We start from the raw sequence: 14,573 nt of genomic DNA, 5'->3' as shown, positions 1-14,573 counted from the left end.
GGCAGGTACCAGGCGAGGCATTGGGGTGCCTGCCCCACCCGCAGCAGGGATGCGGGAGCAGCGCCGCTGCTGCTCTTCGAGCAACGTCCCGCAAATCTCCGTGTGACCCGACACGGCCCGAGTGCGACACGCAGGGCGAGAACGGGACCGATCACAGCAAGCCCAGGTCCCCGGGCCTAAGGTAAGGCGCGCTAAAGGGCTAGGAAGGACCTACAGGGCAACACACGGCAGTCAAAATGAGGAATGAGAACGCCCGGAAGGAGCGATCGGATGGGAGAGAGGCAGGGCCGAGAACAGACACTGACATGGCACAGCGGGTGTAAGAGCTCGGTATCACAGACGAGGGGCTAGCTTAAAAGAATTCAAAGTACCTCATTTTAATTTCTTGACATGGTAAAAGTTTACATAGGTTCCTCTGGCAAAGAGAGCCCGACAAATCAAAAGGAATCGATACAAAGAAACACAAGGGGAAGTGCTGCTCCCAGACAGCAGCTAGAGCGCGGTTGGTTTGTTACTGAATATTTATTAGCGGGAAGACTAAGAGTTGACTTACTACAAACAACAACAGAAGAGTATAGAAAGGGCCAGCGGCCCTCCACACGCCGGGCAAATCCCTGGGAAACCAGCAAGAGACAACATGGCTCTTAGATGTGGAAGCAGAGGAAACAAAAACGAAGTAAAAGAAAAAAAAAGAAGGGGAGAAAGTTCATTCCATTCGTCACTGTTGTTACAAGGAAGTTAACACAACTAGGGAGGCTACTGCACAATAATATACGGGTGTAACAGCGAGACCCGGGAAACAGCGAGGTTCCAGAAACAAATGATTTAAGGTTCCCTGAATGCGGGACTGAAGTAGAAATACCATAAATAAGAAAATTTTGGAGCCTGCAGCGTTATGGGACCACCGCCCACACGCGAAAACTGACGCAACACAACCAGTCATTTCCAGAGGGGTTTGTAATGGACCACGAAACGTTCCAGTGGCTTTAGAGTCGCCAGGCACGCACGGGTGCCCTTTTGCAGGGGAAAGGCTAAAAGGTTTGCAGCGGTACCGGGTGGGAATCGGCCACCCTCACCCCAAGCACCAGCCGTCGGGGCTGGCCTGCTCCGCGGGAAGCACTGCCAGGAGACAGCGGGTCGCAGGCTGACCACGCGCGGGGACCGCCACGGGTTCGGTATCAGACCTCCGGCCCCTCCCTTCTCTCAGCCTGGGTGAAAAGCACCTGGTGCTGAAGGGACGCTAGGGCACGCGTGGAGGAACGTTGGTTTTAGCCACGGAAGTGGCTCCAGGCAAGCTGCCGACAGCAGAAGCCACCCGAGCTCACAACCAGCCAGCACAGCGACCAGCCCCGGTGACAGGCACCGCCTCGAGCTCTGCACCCGCCTGAGCAGGTCTGACGAGGCAGAGGCAGCCGAGGCAGGCTCTACCGAGTCAGAAAAACGCCAGGAAACGATTACAGAGCTCGCGGTGGTGCTGGCACGTGCCTGCGGCCACCAGCCCAGAAGGGGCAGGGTCCCCTGTCGTCGCTGTAAGTCAGGGCGGAGCACGGGCAGAGGGGCTGAGCTGCAGCCAGCAGGGACGAGGGCTGGCTTCCAGCCACCGCACCGCCACCCGGGCTGGGGCTCGCGCTGGTCTGCCCCGCTCCCAGAGAGGCCGGGGAAGCCTCCAGCCAAAGACGGGACGGGACACGGGCTTGGTCTCTACCGCAGTTCCTACTAAGGTAGGAAGGAAGGCATGAAGGAATGATCCTGCCTGGCTGGTGCTCTCACTCTGCAGTAGCCTCAAGGGCATCCCAAAGCAGCACGGCCGTTTCGTTACCAGTTACTAGAGGGAGGGAGAGCTCCTGAGACCTGAATAAAACCAATCACAAAACTAGGCGAGAATTTCTTTAGATTTTAACTAAGAATGCAATACTATTTCCAGCCAGTTTCCCATCTCGATAGTCACGTAACAAACCAAGGCAATGACGGTCTTTAGTTGACTGAACAGTTCTCAAGTTCAAACGTTGACACTTAATAGAGGGTCTCAGCGTTGCTGCTCCGAGGCCTCTTGATCTTCTCAATGTTTTTAAGGATCATGTCATGCAAAGTGACCTGCAAAAAGGGGGAACACAACTCAGAAAAGAAGGGGGAAGGGGGGGGAAGAGCCCTTTAGCATTCTGCTTTCGCAACAAGCACTGACTGGAAGAGCAGCACTGCTCACCCTGGCACTGCTCTCAGCCCCTGCTTCACACATCTGCCACAAAAATCACATCTCCAACAGCAAAAAGACCGTACACAGAGTCGAGGAGTGGTTTGTACTGCCTGCAGAATTTAGGATCGCAGGTTCCCACAGGAGCGGAAGGAATATTTTGTGCTAGACTCCCGCGAACGCTCAGCTGGAACCACCCGCGTGTCTCTGCAGGGTGGTGGGGAGGCAGCAAATGCCGAGCTCTTCTCGTCAGAGCCAAATCAGGCCGGGTGTAGTCACAGGGCAAGGGGAAAGCAGCACAAGGATCAGAAGGGCTCTCTAAATTGCCAGGCGGGAAGCCAGGGGGAGCTCCGGCTTCTCACTTACATATTGATTCCTCAGCTCTGAAATGATCAGGCGCAGACTAATGTACTCCTTCTCGTCGATCTCCGTCACCGTGCGGCGGTAGTCCTCCTGCAGAGAGCAGACGCGCGGCTCAGCGGCCTGAGGTCAGGCGTGCCCCCTGCGCACCAAGCCAAGCTCCTGCCTTTTACGAAGGAACCCCCTCCCCTTCTCCTCTAACGCAGACGTTCTCCATCCTCGTACAGCCCCCCCCCCAGTTCCCACAGGACCCTCATCTCAAGAAGCACAGGGACAAGCGGCCCAAAGAGTCCCACAAAGCAGCGGCACGTAACGCGCAGAGCTCCGCTTCGCCGTCTACTCACCACGTGAGGGTACTTAGCTATTTTGGAAACCAACTTTGCTCTTGTGATATAATATCTGGTAGGAAAACGGAGAGACTCGAAGTCAGACAAAGAGCACCAAGGTTTTTTTTTTCTGGCCCAGCCCGCCCTAGAAAAGTTGGGGCGTCTTCCCCACGTGGGCTACTTTTCCCAGGAGGACTTCCCAAAAAGCTCAACTCTTTCGTACCTAGAAATCTGGTCCAGGTAGGACGCCGCCTCACTCTCCACGGTTCGAAGCTCAGCAACTGTTTCCTCCTGCAAGGGAGGACAAAGAAGCCTTATCACGAGGCTGCAGCTGGCCTTCGGGGCTCCGAAAGCAACCTGTCTTGGTAGTTCCACGCCAAGCTCAGATTTGGGTTTTAAAACCTAAACCAGCGCCGTGCCTGCAGCCGCCACCAAACGATTCGGAGGAACCCCAAACCCGCGTCCCCCGAGCGCGGCTCCCTGCTGCTGCAGGGCTTGCAGCCAGGGGTGCCTCACCTGAATAGAAACACCAAAGTTGTTCCCATCTTCTATCCTGGGGATGAGAAGCTGCACCCACATTTTGACCTGCAGCGGAGAGATCACAGAACAGATCAACGCCAGGATCTTCACAGGTCTTCTCTCAAGCCCCCCTAAGGCCCTGCCTTTGCCACGCAGCTCGTGATCAACCCCTGCAGGTCCTCTGTGCTCACGACACTTCTGAGCGGATTGTTTCCCACGTGGCTGGGATGCCACGCAAGCCAGCACGAGCACGGCTTCCCACGAGAAGCTCTCCTGGCTGTGCCAAAGCAGCCCCCAGCAGGCGTCTGACTGTGCAAAAGGAGGGTGAAGAAAGGCCTCGGGGAAGGAGGCGGCAAAACAGACCTCCTCCTCCTCCGCGAGGTGTGCTGTGGAGCCCCCTGGGGGCTCAGAAAAAGAACATTTCCCTACACCTACCTCCCAGCCACCTCTAGAAAGGGAGAGGAATTGTGAGTTTCCTCGTTCACAGAGACAGAGGGGCTCTGCTCCTGCTGCTCCGCGAAGCTTTGCCTCGCTAGGATCAGAAGCGCTCCGGCCCCAGCACGCAGAGCTGCCGCCCATACCCACCGTGTTACACTTCTCGATGAGCAGCCTGATCTCCGGTTTGACTTTCTCGATGATGTCCACCAGCTGCTGGTTGCTCTTCAGCATCCCGTTGGGCATCACGAACACTTTGGTACCTACGGCGGCAGAGGAGACAAACACCTCCCCGTCAGCCCCCCGCGGGAGCACGGGGAGAGGAGCTCCTCCTGCGCCGGGAGATCAGCCCCGAGGCCCACCCGAGCTTCTCGCCTCCATACAGGCTAGCAGCAGGCCCCGAGCCAGGCTAGAGTCAACCCGTGGGGAAGGGGAAATCGGGCACGGGATGGCAGCGATTACCACGAGAGGAGGAAGAGAGGAAACACAGAGCTTAGATAAGGGCCGGAGAGCTCCGGGCTGCTGAGGCTAGGCACGGGGGATTTTCCCGGTGCGCGCGTAAGAGGTGTTTCTGCCTCGGCTTAATCCAAAGCCCGGCGTCCGCCTCCGGGTGAGGAAAGCTCCTAGTACAGAGCCGCGGGGAGGCCGGCTGCCCGCCGGCAGGCCAAGCTCAAGCTAGCGCTACTTAATGCCTATCAGAGAAACCCAAACGATGCTCTTAAGAGCTGGAACCCGACTCCCTCCGCAACAGGACATCCGCAGGCCAGGCCCTGAGCTGCCGGGGCAGGTCTGCATGAGCAGCAGCTGCTGTCAGGACAGGGAAGCGGGGGCTCCTGGGATGTCACGGCCCTAGGGCGCGGCGCAGGGGGGCAGGGAGCAACGGAGAGACTTGGGGACTCTTACCCTGAAAGGTCTCTTCGCGCTCTTCCAGCTTCCTCTTTTTCATATTTGGCTAAAACACACAAAGCGTTTTACTCACAAACTGGTCGTCAGCTACCAAAGCGTCGCAAAGGAAATAAGGGAAACGTCAGCATCTCTGCTGGGCTCCTGGTTTCTAAGCACCCTCCGTTAAAAACGACGGGGGACCGTGAAGTACGGCTTCACCTCCAGCGGGCCTCCCAGGCTCCAGAGCCCGATTCCTAAAAGCCTTCGGGAGGGCCACGGCCCGTCGTTAAACGAGAACATCCTAACCCCACGCAGAGCGGGCCGTGCAGTTTTAATTATCGGCAGCGGGGATCTCGGCCAAGAGAGAAACCTTACCCCGTCCAGTCCGTCGTGGCTGTTCGTGAGCAGAATCGGGTCAGGCACTGGGAGGTTCATGTCCGAATGGATCTGGGTGAGATCATGAATGTTCAGGATGGGCTCCTGGAAAACAACGCAGGTTCGGCATTTAATGACGAGCTAACAGCTTCTGGCACGCCAGGAGCAACAAAGCAACGAAAACTCGCGGCTCCCTCATCGAGCCGACCGCAAAATAAGAACGAATGAGAAAAATATCTGACAATGGGCCCGTGGGGAGACCTCCCTCTGGCCTAGAGCGGAGCGCCAGCTCTAGATTAGGATCAAGGCCATCGTCTGCGCGCGCTGGAGCCCCGCAGCACCACGAAGGATAGCCCAGAGACGCTGAATGCGTAGGAAGGGCGAGCGTGCTGATCGCACAAAGAGAACTGGAGAAGGAAGCACCCCCTCTAGAGCTAACAGAGCTCCAGTGCATGCCAGCAGCTGAGCCGCCGCTCAACTTCTTTGTGACGGGGCGAAACGCCCAAGGAAACGCACAGGAAAGGCTTTTCAGCAGGCAGCTCGAAAACGAAAAGCAAGGCAGAAGCCGACGGATGTCTTACTTTGAGGAACCCATCGAGTTCCAACAGCTTCTTTGGGAAAAAGTTTGCCACCAGATCTTCAGCCTGAGAGAGAAAGGACAGACGGTGAGGTGAAACGACACCACAAACAATCAGGAACGCCAGGGAACTCGGCTGCCCCAGGTCACGAAACAGAAGGGAACGAGTTCTGCCACGAGGCCTCACACAAAGCCAAAGGGGAAAGATGTCGGGAGAGCCACGGGGCTGCAAAACCTCGCTCCGGTCACCGACTACAGCCCTGAGCGCTGCTGAATTTACAGAAGGGACTCAAATCGCAGCAGAGCGCGTCAGGAAGATGCGCCCAACCGCCCTCTGTTACACCCCAGGGCGGCGGCAGGGGGATACTCACCTCGCTCGTGATCCGCTCCCTGAAGGAATCGACCTGCAGAAGAAACAAAGCAGCGGTTAGGAATCGCTCCCAAAAGAAAAAGGAAGAAAACGATGGCTTAACGTAAGCCGAGCGCTGTTCTGCGCGGCGGTGGAGATCACCCTCGGCCCGAACCGTGCGCCTCTCCCTGCTTTTATGAGCGGGGCCGAGCCGGGGAAGCCCCTGGGCGGGATGAGAGGAAGGTACGGCTCGGAATCAGCTGAGCACCGCTCTGTGCGGCAGCAGAGAGCACCCTCGGTCCGAGGCTTGGGCTTTTCCTTGCTTTTAGGAGCAGGCAGCCCACCCTCAGCCTGAACCCTGCGCGTCTCCTTGCTGTCAGGAGCAGGCAGACCATTCGCAGCCTGAATCTTCCATTTCTCCTTGCCTTTACAAGGCAGGCACACCGCCCTCAGCCTGAATCCTGGGCTTCTCCTTGTTTTTATGAGCTGACAGAGCTCCCTCAGCCTGAACCTTGCATCTTTCCTTGCTTTTCTGAGCAAGTAGTCCACCGTCAGCCTGAACCCTGGGCTTTTCCTTGCTTTTACGAGCAGCTAGTCCACTTAAGCCTTGCACCTTTCCTTGCTTTTGCGAGCAGGCAGCCCGCCCTCAGCCTGACTCCCGGGCTTCTCCTTGTTTTTAAGAGCAGATAAATCTCCCTCAGCCTGCACCTTGCATCTTTCCTTGCTTTTCTGAGCAGGCAGCCCGCCCTCAGCCTGACTCCTGGGCTTCTCCTTGTTTTTAAGAGCAGATAAATCTCCCTCAGCCTGCACCTTGCATCCTTCCTTGCTTTTGCGAGCAGGCAGCCCGCCCTCAGCCTGACTCCTGGGCTTCTCCTTGCTTTTAGGAGCAGAGAGACCTCCCTCAGCCTGCACCTTGCACCTTTCCTTGCTTTTCCAAGCAGGCAGCCCGCCCTCAGCCTGACTCCTGGGCTTCTCCTTGCTTTTAGGAGCAGAGAGACCTCCCTCAGCCTGCACCTTGCATCTTTCCTTGCTTTTCTGAGCAGGCAGCCCGCCCTCAGCCTGACTCCTGGGCTTCTCCTTGTTTTTAAGAGCAGATAAATCTCCCTCAGCCTGCACCTTGCATCCTTCCTTGCTTTTCTGAGCAGGCAGCCCGCCCTCAGCCTGACTCCCGGGCTTCTCCTTGTTTTTAAGAGCAGATAAATCTCCCTCAGCCTGCACCTTGCATCTTTCCTTGCTTTTCTGAGCAGGCAGCCCGCCCTCAGCCTGACTCCTGGGCTTCTCCTTGTTTTTAAGAGCAGATAAATCTCCCTCAGCCTGCACCTTGCATCCTTCCTTGCTTTTGCGAGCAGGCAGCCCGCCCTCAGCCTGACTCCTGGGCTTCTCCTTGCTTTTAGGAGCAGAGAGACCTCCCTCAGCCTGCACCTTGCACCTTTCCTTGCTTTTCCAAGCAGGCAGCCCGCCCTCAGCCTGACTCCCGGGCTTCTCCTTGCTTTTAGGAGCAGAGAGACCTCCCTCAGCCTGCACCTTGCATCTTTCCTTGCTTTTCTGAGCAGGCAGCCCGCCCTCAGCCTGACTCCTGGGCTTCTCCTTGTTTTTAAGAGCAGATAAATCTCCCTCAGCCTGCACCTTGCATCCTTCCTTGCTTTTGCGAGCAGGCAGCCCGCCCTCAGCCTGACTCCTGGGCTTCTCCTTGCTTTTAGGAGCAGAGAGACCTCCCTCAGCCTGCACCTTGCACCTTTCCTTGCTTTTCCAAGCAGGCAGCCCGCCCTCAGCCTGACTCCTGGGCTTCTCCTTGCTTTTAGGAGCAGATAAATCTCCCTCAGCCTGCACCTTGCATCCTTCCTTCATTTTCCGAGCAGGTAGCCCGCCCTCAGCCTGACTCCCGGGCTTCTCCTTGCTTTTAGGAGCAGAGAGACCTCCCTCAGCCTGCACCTTGCACCTTTCCTTGCTTTTCCAAGCAGGCAGCCCGCCCTCAGCCTGACTCCTGGGCTTCTCCTTGCTTTTAGGAGCAGATAAATCTCCCTCAGCCTGCACCTTGCATCCTTCCTTGCTTTTCCGAGCAGGCAGCCCGCCCTCAGCCTGACTCCCGGGCTTCTCCTTGCTTTTAAGGGCAGATAAATCTCCCTCAGCCTGCACCTTACACCTTTCCTTGCTTTTCTGAGCAGGCAGCCCGCCCTCAGCCTGACTCCTGGGCTTCTCCTTGCTTTTAGGAGCAGATAAATCTCCCTCAGCCTGCACCTTGCACCTTTCCTTGCTTTTCTGAGCAGGCAGCCCGCCCTCAGCCTGACTCCTGGGCTTCTCCTTGCTTTTAGGAGCAGAGAGACCTCCCTCAGCCTGCACCTTGCATCTTTCCTTGCTTTTCCGAGCAGGCAGCCCGCCCTCAGCCTGACTCCCGGGCTTCTCCTTGCTTTTAGGAGCAGATAAATCTCCCTCAGCCTGCACCTTACACCTTTCCTTGCTTTTCTGAGCAGGCAGCCCGCCCTCAGCCTGACTCCTGGGCTTCTCCTTGCTTTTAGGAGCAGATAAATCTTCCTCAGCCTGCACCTTGCATCCTTCCTTGCTTTTCCGAGCAGGCAGCCCGCCCTCAGCCTGACTCCCGGGCTTCTCCTTGCTTTTAGGAGCAGAGAGACCTCCCTCAGCCTGCACCTTGTACCTTTCCTTGCTTTTCCAAGCAGGCAGCCTGCCCTCAGCCTGACTCCCAGGCTTCTCCTTGCTTTTAGGAGCAGATAAATCTCCCTCAGCCTGCACCTTGCATCCTTCCTTGCTTTTGCGAGCAGGCAGCCCGCCCTCAGCCTGACTCCCGGGCTTCTCCTTGCTTTTAGGAGCTGATAGACCACCCTCGGCCCGAACCCTGCGCCTCTCCTTGCTTTTAGGCGCACGCAGCCCGTCCGCAGCCCGAACCCCGCCTCCCTCCCTGCCTTCACGAGGCCGCCACGCCACCCTCCCCCTGCGCCTCGCATCTCCCCTCCCCTTTTCTAAGCAGGGCCTCACCGCGGAAGCCCCAGGCGGGACGAGACGGGAGCCAAAATCACCCCAACCCCTCCACCGGTACCCGCGGGGGCCGAGCTCCGCAACGCTCAGAACGAGGGCCCGGAGGGGGGGGGGAACCAAGAAGGGAAAAACACCCCCGGGGCGCGGCTTAACCCAACCGGGGACCCCCCTCAGGGGCGCATCCACACAGGCCTCGGGCCCGCCGGGGCCTAGCCCCGAGGCCCGGGCCGGCGCGATCCGCGCCGGCCCGGGCCTCGGGGCTAGGCCCCGGCGGGCCCTCGCGCCGGTTGCTGGCGGCGGAGCGCACCTTGAGCTTCACCTCCGGGTCCACCTTGAGCAACGAGGCCATGGCGGCGGGGCCTGCTCCGGGTTTCGCTGCGCCGCGGGGCCGCGCGCGCGCGCTCTGCCGCCGCCGCCGCCGCCGCCGCAGCCGCCGCCGCAGCCGCCGCCGCCTCCACCGGCTACCACAGCGCCGCCGCCGCCGGAAGTGAGCTCGGCGCGGCGCGGCAGCCAATGGGCGGCTCGCTCGCCGCGCACGTGATCAGGGAGGAGGGTCCTGGCGGCGCGTAGGGAGAGAGGGAAATGGGGTGGGGGTGTGGGAGGTGTGTGCGTGTGGGGGGGGGGGGGAGGGGGTACTATAGCCCTGCCAGGACCTGGCGGGGAGGACCTGGCGGGTTGAGGGCGGAAGTGGAAGAAGGGGAGAGGGGCGGAAGTGGAAGGGGAGAGGGGCGGAAGTGGAGGGCGCTTCGCTTCCGGCGGCGGGAGTAATGGCGGCGGTGGGAGCGCGGCGGTGAAGGGAGCGCGGCGGCGGCGGCGGCAGCAGCATGGAGGGCGGGCGGGCCGGCAGCGGCGGCGGCTGCACCACGCAGGTGAGCTTCGTGTGCCAGCGCTGCAGCCAGCCGCTGAAGCTCGACACGTCCTTCAAGATCCTCGACCGCCTCACCATCCAGGAGCTCACCGGTACCGGGAACGGGGCTCCGGTGGCGGCGGGGGGGGGGGGGAACGGGAAGGGGAACGGGGCCAGGCCTCTGACGGTTCCTCGGCCCCCACAGCCCCGCTGCTCACCGCCGCTCCCGCCCGGCCCGGGGATGCGCAGGAGGAGGAGAGCGCCCTGAGCGAGGTGCGGGGGGGGGGGGGGGGGGGGGGGGGGGGGGGGGGGGACCGGGAGGACCGGGGGGGGACGACGACAGCCGCTGGGCCCCGGTAACGGCGGCGCTTTCCCCCCCCCCCCAACTCCCCCCCGGCAGGAAGGCTTCGCGGAGAGCCGGCAGGACGGCGTGTCCCGGAGGTTCATCCCGCCTGCCAGGTACGGCCGGGGTTGCCGGTAGGGAGCTGCGGGGGGGGGGGAGAGCGGCGGGCACCGCCCCTCACGGGGAGCCCCCGGGGCTGCCCCCGTTTCCCCCGGTTTTGCCCCCCCCCCGTTGTATTTAGAGCACCGTTTATCGGTCGCGCGCTTTGGCTGAGCACCAAAACGCTGCCCCCCCTTCCCCGAAACAAACTGGGGGCGTTCTCCCCCCCCCGAGTCTTGACCGACTCCCGCGTCCCCGTCGCGCCCGGCTCCCCCCAAGCCCCCCCTCTCCCCCCCCCCCCCCCCCCCAAGTCCTCCCCGCGCTCGCTTCCCGGGGAAATTCTTCCCCAGAATGATGTCGACGGAGAGCGCCAACAGCTTCACCCTCATCGGAGAGGCGTCGGACGGGGGCACGATGGAAAACCTCAGCAGGAGGCTGAAGGCAAGTCGGCCGAGGGGGCGAGCTCGGGTCCTCGTGCACGTCGCCTTTCCTCCGCGCTCCGCGAGGTGAAATTCCTCGCCCGGCGGCCTTTGAGATGTTTTTCTGGGTGGATAGTTTAAAAAAAAATAAAAAAAAACCCTAGTTTTAAATCAAGCTTTGGCTTGCAGAAACGCTTCCGCCAAGGGAAGAGGCGGGGGGCAGCCGGCAGCCGCCTGGAGCTCGCGGGGGGGGGGGGGGTGGGGATTTCTCCGCAGGTCACCGGCGACCTCTTCGACATCATGTCGGGGCAGACGGACGTGGATCACCCCCTGTGCGAGGAGTGCACGGACACGCTGCTGGACCAGCTGGACACGCAGCTCAACATCACCGAGAACGAGTGCCAGAACTACAAGTGAGCCCGCTGCCCGTGGGTTCGCGCCCGGGGACCGCGGGCGGGCGCCGAGCCGGTCCCGTTGGAGAGCGAGGGCGCGAAGGCAGGCGCGGGTTTCGGTTCCGCGGCCGGAAACGGGAGCTCCGGGCTTCGGGGCTTGGTTTTGTTTCTGAGCGAGGAGGAACGGTCACCTCGGGGGGGAGGGGGGGGGGGGTCCGCAGCCCCTCGGTGACGGCCGCCGCCTGCCCGAGGGGGTGGTTTGGCGGCGCTGCGTGGTCCGAGCGCTCCGCAGAGCTGCTGGCGGGCGGTAAGAGGTCGTTGGTCACCGTCGTGCTCCCCTCTGCTGTTACCTCTGCGCTCCTGGCTCGCAAATTGAAAACGTAACGAGGTGCCAAGCTAAGAGTTTAACGAGGGTTAACCCTCGGTAGGGGCGGGGCGGTTTTCTGTACCCGGGTGCGCGGGGACGGGGGCGTTGCAGCGATGCTGCGACTGCCCTCCAGGAGGTGCCTGGAGATCCTGGAACAAATGAACGAGGACGACAAGGAGAAGCTGCAAACGGAGCTGAAGGAGCTCGCGCTGGAGGAGGAGCAGCTGATTCAGGAGCTGGAGGACGTGGAGAAGAACCGCAAGATCGTGGCCGAGGACTTTGAGCGGGTCAGGGCGGAGGCGGAGCGGCTGGAGCGGGAGGAAGCTCAGTGAGTGAACTACGCGGCGGGGGGGGGTCGGGTAGCAGAGGGGCGAGATTAGAAAGGGGAGGGAGCTGGAATTAACGCCCCCAACCCGAGCGGCTTATGCTTCGCCAAACTGAAGCCTGGTCGGGAAAAAAAAAAAACAAAACAAAACCCCAAAAAACCGCAAAAACAACCCTCGTGCAGCAGCCGTTTCTTTTCCTGTAAGAGCCTCGCGCCCAGCGGCTCTTGGTTTTCTTCGAAGGTATCAGAAGGAATACTGCGAGTTCAAGAGGCAGCAGCTGGAGCTGGACGACGAGCTGAAAAGCGTGGACAACCAGATGCGGTACGCCCAGATGCAGCTGGACAAGCTGAAGAAAACCAACGTCTTCAACGCGACCTTCCACATCTGGTAGGGCGGGCGGGAGCGGTGCTGCGGCTCGCTACGGATCGGCGGCGTAGGGGCCGCTCAAATACCGCTGCTTCGGGTAGGGGAGGAGCCTGCAGGTGCCCCACGACGCACGAAGGGGTCGCGTCCCGGCGCTGGCGGCAGCCGGGAGGCGCGGCGCCGCGCAGATTAACGGGGAGCGCGCCGTGAGACGGCGGCTAGTCGGCGCCTCGCGCCAGCGGCTCTCCGTCGGCCTTCCCAGAGCGCGCAGCTCGGCCGGCTTTTTCTCTTTTCCCCGAACGCCCTCCTTCACGAAAAGCGCAACAATTTGGCGTTTCTCCGCGCTTTCCAGGCAGGGCTCCCCGCCCCCCCGTCGCGCGCGGTCAGCAGGGCGCGTTCCCAGGCGGGCCCCCCTGTGGTTGGCGTGCTGCCGGCCGCCCCCGCCCTGGCGCTTATTTGTAATTCCTCTTATCGCAGGCACAGCGGGCAGTTTGGCACCATAAATAACTTCAGGCTTGGCCGCCTCCCCAGCGTTCCCGTAGAATGGAACGAGATCAACGCGGCCTGGGGGCAGACCGTGCTCTTGCTGCACGCCCTCGCTAACAAAATGGGGCTGAAGTTTCAAAGGTACGCGCGATAAAACCTGCGTTTCCCCTCCGGCCTGGACAGAGGAGCGTAGGCTCACCTGCCCCTGCCCCGTCTCCTTTCAGATACCGTCTGGTACCGTACGGCAACCACTCCTACTTGGAGTCCCTCACGGACAAATCGAAGGTAAGATCCCGCACGAGCTGGAGAAAAAAGAAAAAAAAACATGACCTTGCGCACCTCAGATCCCCGCTGAAAGGCGCAGAAGGCCGAGACCCCGCTCCCGAGAGCGCACCTCGGTGCGTTTACGTGCAGGGGAGCTAGCTGCCCTGCTTTCTCCCGCAGGATCTCCCTCCACGTCCACTCACACTGCCAGCCAGGAGCTCTCAAATTACACAGAGCAACTGGCCAGAGGGAATTAAGCGCGATTTGGGAAGACCGTTGGTGATCAGGAAGCCCGGTTTTCTCCTGCTAACCACCAGCACTCCCGCGGCAGGCACTTGGCACAAAGCAAGCAGCGCCTGTCACACGCCACAAAGCGTTTTAAGCGTCCCGTGACAAACCGAAGTCTCGTACAGGCTAATAAAGATCTGCAACGACAGCATCCGGAGGGGAACGCTTAGGGTGCCTGAAGCTAATCTCTTTTCCAGGAGCTCCCCTTGTACTGTTCTGGAGGCCTGAGGTTCTTCTGGGACAATAAATTCGATCACGCGATGGTGGCTTTCTTGGACTGCGTGCAGCAGTTTAAGGAGGAAGTGGAAAAGGGCGAAACTCGGTTTTGTTTGCCTTACAGGTGAGTGCTGCTCTGTTCCGCGTCCAGGTAACGCTTTGCCCGCTGTCCTGCCCGGGCCTGCTCCGCAGCCCTGCTTGCTGTTTCCGTCCTGGCTCTCGGGGATCAGCGGGTGCTCTGCAGCGCGCAGGATTACCGCGCTTGCTCGTATTTAACCGGGATTTAAAGCTAGTTCCTCGGGCGAGAGTCTGAGGCTTGCTAAATTTCTTTTAAAAACAAAGCATTCTTACGTAGAGGTTTCCGAGTATCAGATTTAGAGTTTGGCGCTTAACATCCCCTTGAAATTAAATGAAATTAAGTGAAATTAAATGAAATTAAACGCTTGCTAGACTAATAAACGTTGTGTGTGACGCAGGATGGACGTGGAGAAAGGCAAGATTGAAGATACAGGCGGCAGTGGCGGCTCCTACTCTATTAAAACGCAGTTTAACTCTGAGGAGCAATGGACAAAAGCACTCAAGTTCATGTTAACTAACCTGAAGTGGGGCCTTGCCTGGGTCTCGTCCCAATTCTACAACAAGTAACCACGGCGAGAAGTTGTCCTGGCAGCTGTGGCGTCTGCGTTTTGTTGGGGAAGCTCAAATCAAGACGTCTCGTAACGTTGACCCGTACGAAACGTTTACAAAACCAAAAATCCACAAGACACTTTATTTAAGACACCGTTATGACGAGTAGTGTATAGAAAAGCAATACGTAAAGTTCTGTCGCTGAGCTGAACTGAAAAAAAAAAAAAGAAAGAATAATCAGCTGTTAAATAGATGCTAGAGTGGAGTCTGGGGGTTACAGAGATGTATAAAAGTTCTCGTCAGTTCCAACTGCCAGCGCCGTCGGTGGGGCTCTGTTACAGCGTAACGGAACGTGGGGGTTAGAAAAGGGAAGTTTCTAACACGGGGAATAACGTGGAAAAACTCCGAAGGTCTGTTCGGTCACTGCAGCTTGAAATAAAGTATTTTTTAAGTCGTATCAGCCCGTCTTTTTGCCAGTGGCCTTTACGAGGGTCTGACAGCGGTCGCTACCAGCTGTTTGTAAGGCTT

General features: G+C 59.5%; 2 protein-coding genes across 4 annotated transcripts; one reads left to right on the top strand and one right to left on the bottom strand.

The window, feature by feature from the left end:
- Window positions 1-1,874: 1,874 nt before the first annotated feature.
- Window positions 1,875-9,497, bottom strand: PSME3 (proteasome activator subunit 3). 2 transcript variants are annotated; one of them, XM_035568403.1, is made up of 11 exons: window positions 9,316-9,497; window positions 6,040-6,072; window positions 5,673-5,735; window positions 5,092-5,196; window positions 4,735-4,783; window positions 3,982-4,094; window positions 3,394-3,462; window positions 3,101-3,168; window positions 2,896-2,950; window positions 2,558-2,644; window positions 1,875-2,094 (listed from the first exon to the last, which is right to left on the bottom strand). In XM_035568403.1, exons 1-11 carry the CDS (start codon window positions 9,355-9,357, stop codon window positions 2,014-2,016), a joined length of 765 nt encoding a protein of 254 aa, XP_035424296.1. In that variant the 5' UTR covers window positions 9,358-9,497; the 3' UTR covers window positions 1,875-2,013. The 2 variants fall into 2 exon arrangements, with proteins under 2 accessions (XP_035424296.1, XP_035424295.1); XM_035568402.2 differs by having other exon boundaries at window positions 3,394-4,094; window positions 9,316-9,448.
- A 227-nt stretch (window positions 9,498-9,724) lies between these two features.
- On the top strand, window positions 9,725-14,502 carry BECN1 (beclin 1). 2 transcript variants are annotated; one of them, XM_035568401.2, is made up of 11 exons: window positions 9,725-9,968; window positions 10,061-10,128; window positions 10,256-10,314; window positions 10,648-10,738; window positions 10,993-11,129; window positions 11,609-11,803; window positions 12,042-12,188; window positions 12,642-12,791; window positions 12,875-12,935; window positions 13,400-13,542; window positions 13,895-14,502. In XM_035568401.2, the coding sequence occupies exons 1-11, from the start codon at window positions 9,833-9,835 to the stop codon at window positions 14,061-14,063; spliced, it is 1,356 nt and encodes a 451-aa protein (XP_035424294.1). In that variant the 5' UTR covers window positions 9,725-9,832; the 3' UTR covers window positions 14,064-14,502. The 2 variants fall into 2 exon arrangements, with proteins under 2 accessions (XP_035424294.1, XP_050571500.1); XM_050715543.1 differs by lacking the exons at window positions 13,400-13,542; window positions 13,895-14,502 and adding an exon at window positions 13,095-13,382.
- Window positions 14,503-14,573: the final 71 nt, after the last annotated feature.

The sequence above is a fragment of the Cygnus atratus genome, chromosome 25 (genome assembly GCF_013377495.2).
Source record: "Cygnus atratus isolate AKBS03 ecotype Queensland, Australia chromosome 25, CAtr_DNAZoo_HiC_assembly, whole genome shotgun sequence".
Taxonomy (NCBI): domain Eukaryota; kingdom Metazoa; phylum Chordata; class Aves; order Anseriformes; family Anatidae; genus Cygnus; species Cygnus atratus.
The sequence above is the reverse complement of the archived record's forward strand: the minus strand, read 5'-3'. Positions and strand labels throughout refer to the sequence as shown.

Excerpts from the sequence above, each read along its gene's own strand:
- PSME3 (XM_035568402.2), bottom strand. The coding sequence starts at position 9,357 with ATGGCCTCGTTGCTCAAGGTGGACCCGGAGGTGAAGCTCAAG. Across the intron at positions 4,784-5,091 it reads GCCACGACGGACTGGACGGG|CCAAATATGAAAAAGAGGAA; the intron begins GTAAGGTTTCTC and ends TGTGTGTTTTAG. Across the intron at positions 2,095-2,557 it reads CAGAGCTGAGGAATCAATAT|GTCACTTTGCATGACATGAT; the intron begins GTAAGTGAGAAG and ends CCCTTTTTGCAG.
- BECN1 (XM_035568401.2), top strand. The coding sequence starts at position 9,833 with ATGGAGGGCGGGCGGGCCGGCAGCGGCGGCGGCTGCACCACGCAGGTG. Across the intron at positions 9,969-10,060 it reads CACCATCCAGGAGCTCACCG|CCCCGCTGCTCACCGCCGCT; the intron begins GTACCGGGAACG and ends CGGCCCCCACAG. Across the intron at positions 12,189-12,641 it reads AACGCGACCTTCCACATCTG|GCACAGCGGGCAGTTTGGCA; the intron begins GTAGGGCGGGCG and ends CTCTTATCGCAG.